This window comes from Anolis carolinensis, chromosome 4 (assembly GCF_035594765.1).
Source record: "Anolis carolinensis isolate JA03-04 chromosome 4, rAnoCar3.1.pri, whole genome shotgun sequence".
NCBI lineage: Eukaryota > Metazoa > Chordata > Lepidosauria > Squamata > Dactyloidae > Anolis > Anolis carolinensis.
Window position 1 is genome coordinate 250,191,040 of NC_085844.1, and position 15,448 is coordinate 250,206,487.

The 15,448-nt window shown below is 48.4% G+C and overlaps 1 protein-coding gene across 3 annotated transcripts in view; it reads right to left on the bottom strand.

Annotated features, from left to right (window-relative positions):
* Positions 1 to 1,390: 1,390 nt before the first annotated feature.
* Positions 1,391 to 15,448, bottom strand: part of nol4l (nucleolar protein 4 like) — a 113,966-nt gene continuing 99,908 nt past the window's right edge. For all 3 annotated transcript variants that reach the window (XM_062979176.1, XM_062979175.1, XM_062979177.1), the window contains exons 7-8: positions 12,881 to 13,067; positions 1,391 to 5,767 (exon numbers count right to left, since the gene is read on the bottom strand). In XM_062979176.1, coding sequence (XP_062835246.1) covers positions 5,511 to 5,767; positions 12,881 to 13,067 — 444 coding nt within the window. In that variant the 3' untranslated portion in view covers positions 1,391 to 5,510. The remainder of the gene's footprint in view (positions 5,768 to 12,880; positions 13,068 to 15,448) is intronic.

Genomic DNA, 15,448 nt, shown 5'->3' on the forward strand with positions numbered 1-15,448 from the left:
GCATGTGCTTATTACGGTCTTGCCTCTGCGACTGCCTCAGCGGGAGAGGATGAGGTTTGGTTTTGCACCCGGAGCCACTGCGAAATGCATTTCCTTGGAGATGCTGTGGGAAGCCATCCATTGAGGCATTTGTGAAATCCGGAGTAAGAAGGCCCTTCAGTGGAAGGGGATGCTTCTTCCCAAGATCCACATCATGACATATTGAGGGCTATGGAATCGGTTTATATATAGAGTGGGGAAAGACCAAGGGCCATTCAGTCTAACCCCCTTCTGCCAGGCAAGAAGACATGGTCCAAGCCCTCCATCTCCACTGCCAAACACCTGTTACTGTTGGAAATGTCTTCCTAACATAATTCTCTTGTCTTCCTATTTGAAACCATTGCTCAGTGTTGTAGTCTCTGGAGCAGCAGAGAACAAGCTTGCCTAGGTATAGGTTTTACCCTCACATTAAGTCTAGTCATGTGTGTGATTCTGGGGGTTGGTGCCCCTCTTCATTTCTAAGTCGAAGATCTGTCTTTGTTCATAGACACCTCCTAGGTCATGTGGCCAGCATGATGCATGGAGCGGTTACCTTCCCGCTGAAGTAGTACCTATTGATCTACTCACATTTGCATGTTTTCAAACTGCTAGGTTGGAAGAAGCTGGGCCTAACAGCAGGAGCTCACCCCACTCCCTGGATTCAAACCAAACCACCGACCTTTAAGGACCGCAAGTTCAGCAGCTCCGCGGTTTAACCTGCTGCACCTTCCAAATATTTAAACCTAGCTTTCATCCCACTCTTCTCTCAGCTCCTTAAGCTGCTACTTTATAGGCTTGGCTTCCAGACCTTTTGACTGTTTTTGGTCTTTTTCCACATTGTCCATAACTTTCTTGCTTTGTGGTGCCCAGAACGGTACACACATTCTATAAAACCTGAAACCTGACCAAAGTAGATAAGAGTGGGACTTAGAACTTCCCTCTGTCTGGAGACTTTGCTCCTATTGATGCAGCTTAGAATCATATTAGCATTTTTAGCTGCCACATCATACTGTTAATTCACGTTCAGTTTGTGGTCTACCAAGAACCCGAGAGACCATGAAGAGGTGCTGGTAAGCCAGGTGTACCCATCCTATACCTGTGCTATTAAATTTTTAAATTTCTTTGCCTAAGTGTAGAAGATAATGTTTAAAGTGTTGCGGCTCACAGAAGTGGTTAAAGCATCGGAGCTGGGAGCGTGGCAGTGGCACCTTCCTGAGAGTGCCCAGAGCCTTTGATTGCTTCAGTTGCTCTGCTTTCCACAGGTCTGGCGCATGAAGTGCTCTGGAACAGCCATGGGCCTTCAGCGCCATGCTTTGGATCTATGGGAGCAGAGAGATGCCGCGGGCAGCCAGGCCGGAAGGGGTGAGATGCATTCTGTTTGTTATACAGTGTTTATTAAGTAGATTCAGTCTTATAATATGATATACAGACTCCAAAAAAAATTCCACATACTTATGAAATCAGTGCATTTAGCAAGTAATACCATGGATGGAAAAGAACCGCTTGATTTAAACAGCTCGTTGGTCTTTTTCATTTTTGTTTTTTAAAGTGAGTGGGACAAAGGAGGTTGGCCTGTGCTACTCATTTCACAAACAGAAACAGAATTTTAAAGTTGCATCACGTAGAACAAACACACGCTCTAAGAATTTAAAATATTAAGCCACATTTACTTGGAAAAAAGATCCACTGTATAGAACACAAAAAAAGTATTTTTTTTTCTCCATAGCACATGGAGGAGGAAGTGCCCATCTGCTTAGAAGAGCCACGTAAATTGCATAGGTGCCTGTCAGGAAAAGTCTTCAAAAGAGAATTCGACTGATTTCAGCAAAATGTTACTTTTCAAGTTGGTCTCAGTGCCATTCGGCGTCTAGGGCCGCATCTCTAGGAAAATGCAGGTGTCTTGTTTAAAGCGCTGGGCTTTTGAAGCCCCTTGAAACTGCCCCTCTCCCTGCATCTTCCCCCCCTTGGTCCCACTTCATGGCCTGCCTTCGTGGTGCTAAAAGGAGAAGAGCGGATGCATGGAATTGGAGCATCCTGTGATTTGACTGAGGAGTGAAACCCTACCTGTTTGCCTTCACTGGACCTCTTTGGGTCCGAGAGACCGATAACAGAACTCGCCACAAGGAAAACAAGGGGAATCTCAGTGTGCACACCCCCTTTTTTCACCCTGGGTCTGGGTGCATGCACCCACCATGTTATTTTTTGGGGTGCCGAAATGGGTGGGATCTGGAATAAGGGAGTCGCGTGGCTTTTGCTAAGCAGATAAAAACGCCGGCGAGGCTTTTTGCCTTCCTCGCCCAAAGAAGCAGGTCTCCTTGCAGAACACAGAACGGAGGGGTTTACTGGGAGGTTTTCTGTACATGTAAACAGGTACACTTTCACTGAGTCCAAAGTCAGGAGCAAAAAAGTACAAAGGTTCACATTGGTCTTAGGTACAATACAGGCGAAGAAACGTTTTTGAGCCGTGGCGGCTCTTTGAAACAACAACCAAACAAAACGCTCTAAAAAGCACCACTAAATTATATATAGATAGATAGATAAAGATATAAAAAAATCAGACCACGGACAGATTGTAGTTGGTAATCTCGGTGAAATCGCTAGGCTACCTTGTAAAAAGTTTTACAAAAAAGTTTTACAAATCAAAACTTCTTCTTTTAAATATTTTAAACCCTCTGAGTTCAAAGCAGCATTTTCTTGAGTATGAACTGGCGCAGACTGTTAGCGGCCACCCGCAAAGGAGGGGGAAGTGGCCCCTGGGGTTGGGGTGCGGACTGGACGAGAAGGGAATTGTTTCCGCCAGGAGTCCAGAGAAAGCCCTTCCAGGACCAAGGCGCTGCTGCTGGGTAGAAAACACTGGGAGAGAAAGAGCAGGGCGGGGAAGTGATCACAGCGCAGGGTTTTATTCCTCCCCTTCACCAGTTTGCATTAAAGGCTTCGACCTTTTCAACACAGAATTGCAAGCGGGAACCTGTGGGATGCGATTCCTGCTTTTAAGACGTTCAACCTGAAAAGATAACCAGTTTGCAAGGCTATGTTGAAAAGGGCCAGGGTCCCTGTTGAAAAAGGGCCAGTAAATGGCCACAGAAATGGCTTCTTTGGCCGAGATACGGAGTATTTAGATCCCAGATCTGGGACTTGTCAGGAATCCACAAAGGCCAAGTGTTGGGTTGCAAGCCCCATGGACTTTTCCCTCTCTTTTTGCCCGTGCCGGCCCCTATCGTGTCCTGCCAGGGTTTTAAACCCTCAAAGCAGCCGCCTGCAAGCTTAGCCAAGCCTCAGTGTGGTCTCCTACTTGATCCAGAGGCCTTTAACAGAATAGTCGGTGCCCCTTCACCACTGGCACACCCCATCCCCGTCCCCCCAAATGTCATGGCTATGTCTTCCTGGTGGTGTCTCTAGCAAAGGATGAGGATTTTTCAGGACGGCGATTGTCTCTGCCGCTCTTCTAAATGCTACGTTTTCCACAAAGGGCTTGTGGCAAGGTGATTTTAGAAACAAAACAAAAATTGTAACAGGGCTGTTCCTCGCTGGCCCCTTACCCAACCATAAATATTTACATGGAAATCAAATTTGGAAGGAAGAACAGCAGGCATGGTTGCACCCCAGGCAGGGGGGAAATTCAAGTTGGAAAGGGGATGGATGCATGCTGGAAGGCTAGATCCAGCAGACCCCTTGAAATTGCAGTCATTTCCCAATAAAGAAACAACAAAATAGATGAATGAGAACAGCAGGCGCTCTCTTGCAGAGCAGCCAAGGTTTACGGGCAGCAGCTATGGCTAGAAACCTCATGAGAGTATTGGCCACCATTGGTTCCTGAGAGGTTCTTGGGTGTAAACGGTGGCTTAAGACTGACAGCCGGACCCCACAGGCGTGGATATGGAAGGATAACCCATTCCACAAAACGAAAGCGGCTGGGATGGCCGCAGAAGTGGAACGCTAGCTTGGTGGAACAAGGCAAAGGGGGCCTTGAAGATGGGAGGCTGCCAAGAAGGGAAGCATCTCAACAATGCTGCTCTTTCGCAGTCCTTTCCCTGGGGAAAAGTGTGGTGCTTAATGGGGCGGATACGGGGAAGTCAAAAATAAGCCAGCGAGTAGTGGAAGGGGGTTTAGAGAATCCGCCTCGACTCCGGCTGGAGAGTTTCCCGTTGCCGCTGCTGACCACCAAGGAGGCCGCACGGCGTATTGGCTCTAGCAGTCCGCTCTCCTCCGTTCCTGATTTTAGTAGCATGGCTCAATATTGCACTGAGCAAAACAAGTGCATGGCAAGGATTACAGGGAGGACACAGGATCGTTTGGAGAGGGGGGAAAAGTGGCTCGGCCTCTTTCCAGACACCTTGCCGGGCTGCAAAGGGCCCTTTAAGGGGAACACAAACAAACAAAGCAAACAACCTTGCAGAAACAACAAGAACAGGAAAGACTGGGTTTGCCTCCTTCGGAGACTCTTCTTCCAAGGGGGGAAGAGAGCGTGTGGCTTCCTCCCGAAAAACGGGGAAGAAGAACTAGAAGCAGCAGCAGCTCAGGCCGCCAACAGAAGGGGTCCCCTGAGGTTGGGCTCTCGGTCCAGGAGCCGGTTTTGGGGGGAGGACTTGGGGACACACCGCCATCCAGAGTGAGGTAGAGGGTGGAGGACGAAGGCCAGGCAGCTGTTTGGTCTCTTGGCCCCCAGTGGCTTTTCCTTTAAAGTGACCAAAGCGAGTCCTTGGAGCGAAGAGTGGCTGAGGTCCCGGAAAGGAGGGGGCTCAACGTTGAGCTGGGGTGATGTTGGAGGGAGGGGGTCCCATTTGCTGGGCAGCGGGAGGAACCAGTTTAAAATCAGGTGTTTTGTGCCCCCTCCCCATTTTCTGCCTCCCCCCTCCCAAATGCGGTTTAGCTCCGCTTTTCCCTGCCCCGCCGATTCCCCAAGGAGACGACCAGCTGGACGGAATGTGTGGGAGTCTTGGAACGAAACCTCTTCCTCCTCTGACCGACACAAAAAAGTGGCAAATCTGTACAACCTCAAGGGTCCATTTTTTTTCCCAGGAAAGGAACAAGAGTAAAATAAATTATAAGGTGGGATGGAAGGGAGAAAGGGGAGAGGGTCTGCCTCTCAATAAATACGCAATTCCTAAGACGTGGAGAAGGCGGGATGGGGAACCGGGGAGTCTGGAAAGGGCTCTACCGTTGCTGGGCTCCACAAAGCAAAATCCCGACTGTGCCTGAGGCTCCGTCCCACCCCGACTCCCCTCCCACCCCAACCAAAGTCCTACGATGCCTCTCTTGGCTCCATCCGGTTGGTGTTGCGCACTGCCGCAGTTGTGTAGCTCCAAAGGCAGACGGAAGAGGAGGAGGAGGAGGAATGGTGCCCGCCGCCACACGTAAAAAAAGCGAGTGCCCGTCCCAGGGGTGTGGCAGTCGGTAGGCAAAGGGAACGTCCCGTCCTGAGCAGATTTTCCGGGTTCGCCAGGCAGTAGTGTCTCCTCCCGGCCCGGGGGCCGCAGGGAGGCGGGCAGCAGTCAGTTCTGCTGTAAGATGAGGTTTTCCAGTTCGTCGGCGGAGCGGAGGAGGAAGGCGGCCGACTCCCGGTAGCCGGCAATCAGCTGCCGGACCGCGCTGATCTCCGTGGGGCTGAGCTGGGCGGACGTCACCCCCCGGTTCGTGCTGTTGGCAGGGGTCGCGGGGGCGGCATTGGTGGTGTTGGTGGCGGTTGCATTGGTGGCGGCATTGGCGGTGGTGCCGGATGCGACGCTTTTCATGCTGAGGTCAGTAGGGCCTGCAGACACAGAGAGAGCAAAAGAGGCAGCTCTAGTCAATGTTGGAAAGGAGAGGATTTTGCATTGAGAGTTCCTTCCAGCATCAAATGTGTGCGAGTCCAATATTTCAAGCTTTCCCACCAGGACTCAAACACCTTTGATGCAGGAAGAAACTGTTAAGATTAAACTCACAATGGAACCGGAAGTTTATTTGTTGGGAATGCTGGATGATCAGCTAGAAAGAAAATGTGGGAAATCATTACAATGTATGATAACTGTTAAAGGTCAGTGATTCGAATCCAGGGAGCGGGGTGGGCTCCCACTGTTAGTCGCAACTTCTGCCAACCTAGCAGTTTGAAAACATGCAAATGTGAGTAGATCAATAGGTACTGCTCTAGCAAGAAGGTAACAGTGCTTGATGCAGTCATGCCAGTGGCCACATGACCTTGGAGGTGTCTACAGACAATGCCGATCTTCGGCTTAGAAATGGAGATGAGCACCAACCCCCAGAGTTGGACACATCTAGACTTAATGTCAAGATAAAACCTTTACCTTTATGCCAACTGCTGCAAGAAAAATGCTTGGAGATGGAAGGAACCAGTTATACCAGGCATAGGCAAACTTTGCACGTCTAGGTGTTTTGGATTTCAGCTCCCAAAAATCTTACCAGCTGTTAGGAATTGTGGGAGTTGGAAGTCCAAAACACCCGAAGGACCAACGTTTGCCAATCCCCGAGTTATATTGTGTTGCTCTTAGTGTTATCCATGCTGGGTCTCACAGGATAGAAATTATTATTGATAATAATAATAATAATAATAATAATAACTACAGTATAATAATACATCTCGTTTGCTGTGTCGTACTCCTGTCTTTGTGTCAATAATAATCATATCCCAATGCAAAATGAATGGCTGGTAAATCATAAGAGTTGAGAAGACACCTCCGGTGCCTTCAAGTTCAACCTGATTAAACCACACAGGAAGACACAATCCAAGTCCTGACAGTCACCCAGTCTTTGCTTCAAAACCTCTGAAGAAGGAAGAAGATCCCATTGGACTCCGAGGCAGGGTATTCCACAGTCTGACAGCTCATAGAATCATAGAATCATAGAATCATAGAATAGTAGAGTTGGAAGAGACCTCAAAGGCCATCTAGTCCAACCCCCCGCTAAGAAGCAGGAAATCGCATTCAAAGCACCCCCGACAGATGGCCATCCAGCCTCTGCTTAAAAGCCTCCAAAGAAGGAGCCTCCACCACGGCCCGGGGGAGAGAGTTCCACTGCCGAACAGCCCTCACAGTGAGGAAGTTCTTCCTGATGTTCAGGTGGAATCTCCTTTCCTGTAGTTTGAAGCCATTGTTCCGTGTCCTAGTCTGCAGGGCAGCAGAAAATAAGCTTGCTCCCTCCTCCCTATGACTTCCCCTCACATATTTGTACATGGCTATCATGTCTCCTCTCAGCCTTCTCTTCTGCAGGCTAAACATGCCCAGCTCTTTAAGCCTCTCCTCATAGGGCTTGTTCTCCAGACCCTTAATCATTTTAGTTGCCCTCCTCTGGACGCTTTCCAGCTTGTCAGCATCTCCCTTCATCTGCGGTGCCCAAAACTGGACACAGTATTCCAGGTGTGGTCTGACCAAGGCAGAATAGAGGGGGAGCATGACTTCCCTGGATCTAGACGTTATTCCCCTATTGATGCAGGCCAGAATCCCATTGGCTTTTTTAGCTGCCGCATCACATTGTAGGCTCATGTTTAACTTGTTGTCCACGAGGACTCCAAGATCTTTTTCGCACACACTGCTGTCAAGCCAGGCGTCCCCCATTCTGTATCTTTGATTTCCATTTTTTCTGCCGAAGTGAAGTATCTTGCATTTGTCCCTGTTGAACTTCATTTTGTTAGTTTCGGCCCATCTCTCTAGTCTGTCAAGATCGTTTTGAATTCTGCTCCTGTCTTCTGGAGTGTTAGCTATCCCTCCGAGTTTGGTGTCATCTGCAAACTTGATGATCGTGCCTTCTAACCCTTCGTCTAAGTCGTTAATAAAGATGTTGAACAGAACCGGGCCCAGGACGGAGCCCTGCGGCACTCCACTTGTCACTTCTTTCCATGATGAAGACGACGCATTGGTGAGCACCCTTTGGGTTCGTTCGCTTAGCCAATTACAGATCCACCTAACCGTAGTTTTGTCTAGCCCACATTTTACTAGTTTGTTTACCAGAAGGTCGTGGGGGACTTTGTCGAAGGCCTTACTGAAATCTAGATATGCTACATCCACGGCATTCCCTGTATCGACCCAACTCGTAACTCTATCGAAAAAAGAGATCAGATTAGTCTGGCATGACCTGTTTTTGGTAAATCCGTGTTGACTATTAGCAATGACCGCATTTGTTTCTAAGTGTTTGCAGACCACTTCCTTAATGATCTTTTCCAGAATCTTGCCTGGTATTGATGTGAGGCTGACCGGACGGTAATTGTTTGGGTTGTTCTTTTTTCCCTTCTTGAAGACAGGGACCACATTCGCCCTCCTCCAATCTGCTGGGACTTCTCCTGTTCTCCAAGAACTCTCGAAGATGATTGCCAGTGGTTCTGAAATAACTTCCGCTAGTTCCTTCAATACTCTTGGATGTAGCTGATCTGGCCCTGGGGACTTGAATTCGTTTAGAGTGGCCAGGTGTTCCTGGACAACTTGTTTCCCTATTTGGGGTTGGATTTCCCCCAATCCTTCGTCCATTCCATGTTGCTGAGGTTGAAGATGGCTTTCTTTTTGTGAGAAGACCGAGGCAAAGAAGGCATTAAGCAGTTCTGCCTTTTCCCTATCCCCTGTCACCATCACCCCATCTACTCCTTGCAGTGGCCCTATCGCCTCCTTTTTCTTCCTTTTTCTACCAACATAAGCAAAAAAACCTTTTTTGTTGTTTTTTATGTCCCTGGCAAGCCTGAGCTCATTTTGCGCTTTAGCCTTGCGAACCTTTTCCCTACAGGAGTTGGCTATACGTTTGAATTCTTCTTTGGTGATTTCTCCCCTTTTCCACTTCTTGTGCATGTCACTTTTGAGCTTTAGCTCAGTTAGAAGTTCTTTGGACATCCATTCTGGCTTCTTTGCACTTGTCTTATTTTTCTTCTTTGTTGGCACTGTTTGCATTTGCGCCTTGAGTATTTCACTTTTGAAAAACTCCCATCCATCCTTAACTCCCTTGTTTTTTAATATCGGTGTCCATGGAATGCCGCTCAGTAATTCCTTCATTTTTTGGAAGTCAGCTCTCTTAAAGTCCAGAATGCGTGTTTGACTTGTCTTAGTTTCAGCATTCCTTTGTATTGCAAACTGCAGGAGCACATGGTCACTTGCCCCTAAGGATCCAACCACTTCAACTGTATTGATCAGGTCTTCCACATTTGTTAAGATTAGATCAAGAGTTGCTGATCCCCTTGTTGCCTCTTCTACCTTCTGGACCATAAAATTATCTGCAAGGCAAGTGAGGAATTTGTTGGACTTTGTACTCTTGGCTGAGTTTGTTTTCCAGCAGATATCGGGATAATTGAAATCGCCCATGACTACTATATCTCTTCTTTGTGCCTGTTTGGTCAGCTAGGTGGATTAGGTGGAATCTCTTTTCCTGCAAATTTGAATCCATTGCTCCATTGTGTCCTAATCTCTGAGGCAGCAGAAAACAAGATTGCCCCTACTCAATGTGATACCCTTCCAGATATACAGTACAGTTCCAGTTATCTGACCTCTGGTTATCTGACCTACCGTATTATCCGACGTGCTTGCCAGAAGGATGAGACTTCCCTTCGGCAAGCACCCAGTTTACGGAAGCCTGGTGTGTATTGCTGCCTAGCAACACGCACTTGGCTTCCCTAAACCGGGCATTCACCGGAGGGACAAGGCTCATTCCTCTGGCCAGTACCCAGACTTCCTTAAACCAGGCGCTCGCTGGAGGGACGAGGCTTGTGCCTGCACTTTGGAGAAGCCTAGCAACAGGCACCGGGCTTCTCTAAACTGGGCACTCACCGGAGGGATGAGGCTCGTGCCTACACTTTGGAGAAGCCTAGCAACATGCACCGGGCTTCCTTAAACCAGGCGCTTGCAGGAGGGATGAGGCTCGTGCCCGCACTTTGGAGAAGCCTAGCAACATGCACCAGGCTTCCCTAAACCGGGCACTCACAGGAGGGACGAGGCTCGTGCCTGCACTTTGGAGAAGCCTAGCAACATGCACCGGGCTTCCTTAAACCAGGCGCTCGCCGGAGGGACGAGGCTCGTGCCTGCACTTTGGAGAAGCCTAGTAACATGCACCGAGCTTCCCTAAACCGGGCACTCGCTGGTGGGACGAGACTCGTGCCCGCACTTTGGAGAAGCCTAGTAACACGCACCGGGCTTCTCTAAACCGGGCACTCGCCGGAGGGACGAGGCTCGTGCCTGCACTTTGGAGAAGCCTAGCAACATGCACCAGGCTTCCCTAAACCGAGCACTCACAGGAGGGACGAGGCTCGTGCCTGCACTTTGGAGAAGCCTAGCAACATGCACCAGGCTTCCCTAAACTGGGCGCTCGCCAGAGGTACGAGGCTCGTGCCCGCACTTTGGAGAAGCCTAGTAACATGCACCGAGCTTCCCTAAACCGGGCACTCGCTGGTGGGACGAGACTCGTGCCCGCACTTTGGAGAAGCCTAGTAACACGCACCGGGCTTCTCTAAACCGGGCACTCGCCGGAGGGACGAGGCTTGTGCCTGCACTTTGGAGAAGCCTAGTAACACGCACCGGGCTTCTCCAAAGTGCGGGTGCTGGCCAGAGGGATGAGACTCTTCCCTTTGGCAAGAACCCATCTTGCCGGGAGGGATAATAGGGCCTGGAAAATAGGAAAATAGGGCCTCCCTATTATCCAAAAGTTCCGGTTATCCGACGTTCCACTTGCCCATTTATGTCAGATAACCGGAACTCTACTTTATTTAGATATGACTCTCATGTCCCTTTCTGTCAGCCTTCTCCAAGCTCAACATCCTCAGCTCCCTTTGCTGTCCCTCAGAGGAATGTTTCCAGACTTTAGTTCATTTTATGAACTTTACAGCTCGTCGATGTCTTCTTCCCAGAACTGGACACAGTTTTCCAAATGAAATGAGACGAGATTGCAGGGAACGGAAGCCACACAGGGTCATGTTCAGTGGCTTCTGTGGGCAGGGGAAAGCCGGTGCAAGCCTCGGACCCTGGGTTTTTGCCTGGGCCCTGTCTTGTCCCTGTTTGGGACTTAAAAGGCAGGAGCAGCAAGGGTCAAACAGATGGAAGAGCTTCAAGAGGGGAAAGGGTCAAAGGCGGAATCCCAATCCCTGGCAAGCAGGGAAGGGAGCTCTAGGGGGCCCTGCAAGATGGAGGGAGGGAAACGTCTCGCCCTCCAAGGGATTAACACTCATGGCCGGAGCCCAGGATAGGGTCTTGCTTCAGGGTTAAGAGGCATTAGGGAGGGATGAGAAGCCATAATCCCGAAGAGGCATCTTTCAGGACGCAGGAAACCCAACCTTTCCAGTCGGATTCGATAGTCGAGCAAGGAGACTCTTGGTTCAGATGGCCAGGGCTCCCGGTGGCCACGAGTCAGGAAGGCAATGTCTAATTGTCCGACAGTTGGGCTATGTCTGTTGGGGTCCAGGGTGATATATTATACTCTTTATGTAGGACATGGCTTCTTAAACTGTGGTTAGGTCGGGCATGGGCAAATTTCACCCCTTGATCTAGACCAGGGGTCCCCAAACTAAGGCCCGGGGGCCGGATGCGGCCCATCGAAGCCATTTATCCAGCCCCCATGGCACAAGGGCAGAAGGGGGTTGGGCTAAATGACCCAAGGGGTTTCTTCTTCTCTTAAAACCCATTATTATTATTATTATTATTATTATTATTATTATTATTATTATTATTATTATTTGAAACACAAGATGAGTCCACAGCAGACACTCTGCTGGCTGTTGTATTGGATCATACGTCGGACACTTCCCAAGTGTCTAGGGCTGTGTGATGTATCGGCGAATAATGCGTGCAGATCCCAGTAAGATGGCCTTCTGCAGCTGGCAGATGGTAATTTTGTTAGCGCCGATTGTGTTTAAGTGCAGGCCAAGGTCTTTAGGCACTGCACCCAGTGTGCCCATCACCACTGGGACCACCTTGACTGGCTTGTGCCAGAGTCTTTGTAATTCGATCTTTAAATCCTCATATCGTGTCAGCTTTTCCAGTTGTTTCTCCTCAATCCTTCTGTCACCTGGGATTGCAACATCGACAGTCCATACTTCGTTTTTTAACACAATTGTGAGGTCAGGAGTATTGTGTTCCAAAACCCTGTATTATTATTATTATTATTATTATTATTATTAAACATTGAGGCTGGGTGGCCATCAGGAGTGCTGTGCTTGTGCTTTCGGTGCACAAAGGCAGAAGGGGATTGGACTCAATGGCCCAAAGGGTCTCTGCCAACCCTCTTTTTTATTATTATTGTTATTATTATTATTATTATTATTATTATTATTATTATTATTTATTGCTTGGTGGCCAACTATAGTCCAGCCCTCCAGTGGTCCGAAGGATCGTGAACTGGCCCCCTGTTTAAAGAGTTTGGGGACCCCTGATCTATACCAAGGTTCAGTGTACGAGGAGGCTCTGTGAGAGCGAAGCTGTTTATCTGCATGAGAAAGAAGTCCAGCATGGAAGCAAAGAAGGAAACTTGATCTATCCAGGGAAAAGGAAGGGGCCTGAGGCTGTTAGGAATGGTGGGAGTTGAAGTCCAAAACACCTGGATGGCCAAAGTTTCCCGTGTCTGTCTTAGCTCAATGTTGGGATCCTGGAAAAATTTGGCAACGGTGGAAATTTTCCGAATGCCACCCCATTTGCACGAATCTTTTAGCAACGTTTTCATTGGACTCTGCAAAAAATGCTTCGGCTGTACTTCACCCTGCCTTTATAGCAAACCTTGCCAATGCTGTTTTATTATCAGCACATGTCTGATTTTTACATCTACTTTATATACCTACATACCTGGGTTCTGAGAAGAAATTTCTCAGGTGGAAAGAGGTCACGACTGGAAAAAGTTGGGACTACATTGTGCATCCAGCCTGCCATGGCCCCCAAATAATCTTGGCTTACCAAATAAACATCATAATAGTTACCGTTGCTGTGGTTCCCCGCCTGGAGTGGAGGGGTGGGTTGCAGGCTGCTGCCCCCGAAGCTCCGGTAGCTGTAGTTGAGGGTCCCGTTGATGTAGACGGGGTCTTGGGAGAAGGAGGAGGCTGGCAGTGAGTAGGAGGAGTGGGTGACGGGGGTCGCGTCCCGCTTGTCCAGGGCCACCGGCTCGTCCTGCGGAAGAGGAGGAGGAAAGAGTAGTGAGGGCCAGAAGTGGAAGTCCAGCCCAAGCAGAGAATGGAAGGGATTAGGCTTGTGCAATTCGGCTGGAGTGCAATCCGGTTTTGGCACACAAATTTCGTTGGGCACCCAGATCCATGTTTTGGAAGCCTCCCGAAAATCAGCTAATGGAAATATATGTTTTTGGCTAGGCAGCCAACCCAAAGATCCGGGAAGATCTAGCCAATTAGAATAGTAGAGTTGGAAGAGACCTCACGGGCCATCCAGTCCAAATTGGAAGCAATGGGGATTGTGTTGTCAAAGGCTTTCATGGCCAGGATCACAGGGTTGTTGTGTGTTTTCCGGGCTGTATGGCCATGTTCCAGAAGCATTCCCTCCTGACGTTTCACCCACATTTATGCCAGGCATACCTCACAACCTCTGAGGATGCCTGCCATAGATGTGGGCGAAACATCCGGAAAGAATACTTCTGGAACATTTATTTATTTATTAGACTTGTATACCACTACTCCCAGTTTGGCTCGGAGCAGTTTACAGAAATAGATTAAAACAATACACTTAGCTTTAAAATAACAATAAAAACAGACATAGCCCCAAGTTTTTCACCCATCGGAAGCTTGTCGGAAGAGCAAGGTTTTGCAGGCTTTCCGAAAGGCAAGTAGGTCTCGGAGAGTTTGAGTTTCAGCTGGCAAGGCATTCCATAAATGAGGGGCTACAATCGAGAAGGCTCTCTGCCTAGTAGAAGACAAATGATAAGTCCGTATGTTAGGGACTTCAAGCAAATTTTGGTTTTCGGACCAAAGTAATCTCTGGGGTTGGTAGGGGGATAAGCGGACCCTCAGGTACGCCGGCCCCAAACCATGTAAGGCCTTAAAGGTTAGTGGCCATACAGCCCGGAAAACATACAGCAACCCAGCAATGCGGAACTTACAAGGCTCCCCTTTCCATTCCTGGGATACTTATTTATTTATTATTTATTTATTTCCGGCATTTATACCCCGCCCTTCTCACCTGCGGGGACTCAGTGCGGCTTACAACAGTTGGCAACATTTAATGCCAAGAACATAACAATAAAACAAAAACAGTACATATCATCAATTAAAACTATAAAAATACATGATTAAAATGCATTATAACATTTAAAAACAAATGTAAATTAGACCCATTTGTCTAAAAACCTTTCTTTTCAAGGGAGTCTGGTTTTGAGGAACAGGGTTAAGGAAGCACCCTTCCTGGGACCCTTTCTTTTCTTGCCTTCAAGCAAGTCTGGGTTTGACTAATGGGGTTAAGGAATGGCATAAGACACATAACGCCCTTCTTCTATTCAGATTGGCCCAACAGGCAGGACTCAAACAAAAACCTGTGCGAACAACACGCAGCAACTTCTTCTCGAGCCGCGTGATGCCGAAAAGGGTAGGAGTTGTAATCGGCTGCTGGGTGGTCTCGTAATGGCCAAAAAATGTGATGGCTGGGCCCTTACCATTATGGCCAAGTAAGTTGGATAGGATGAAGGGAACCCACCACTATGAATCCATGCACAAGCCTAGAAGGGATCCCAAATTGGGGTGGTGGACGGGAGAGCATATTCTTTGGAGCTCTTTATTGCCTGGTGTGCCATCAGTGGCCCCAAAATCTATTACATTTTACATGTGGATATAAAGAACGGAGATGCTGCAAGGCTTAACCGTTGGCCAGGATTCTGTCCCAGGTTTCCATAATCAGCCATGGTAACCCACTGGGCAACCTTGGGCAGTTCACCCTCTGCAGAGCATACTGGTTTTGGAGAAGAAGAAGAAATGTAGTTGGGAAGATCTAGGGTTCCTAGATCTCAGCGCCGATTCTACACTGGAGAACGAACACAGCTTGATCCCACATTAACTGCAATAAGTGAATGCTATGGAATCCTGGGCTTTGTAGTTTGGTGAGCCACCAGCGCTCTTGGGCAGAGAAGGTGAAGATCATGTAAAGCTACAACTCCCAGGAGTTCATAGCATTGAACCAAGCATAAAATCATAAGACTTATAGAATAATACTAGCTGTGCCTGGCCACGCGTTGCTGTGGCGTTGTCTGGTGGTATTGGTGAGAAATTGTTGAGGTAGTGGTGGTATTGAATGTCTGTTGTATGGTTGTCTTTATGTTTAGTATGCACACTGAAGTGGATTATATGGCAGTGTGGAGTCAAGATAATCTAATTCAAAGCAGATAATATAAGATTCTAAATGGGTCATATAGCTGTTTGGAAGGGCCTTGAGTCTACACTGCCATATAATCCAGTTAAAATCTGATAATCTGTGGAAGAGGCCTAAGTGAGGCCTAACTCTGCCTGTCCCCTGGGGTGAGTAGGTTGCTAGGAGACCAAGTGGGCGGAGCTTAG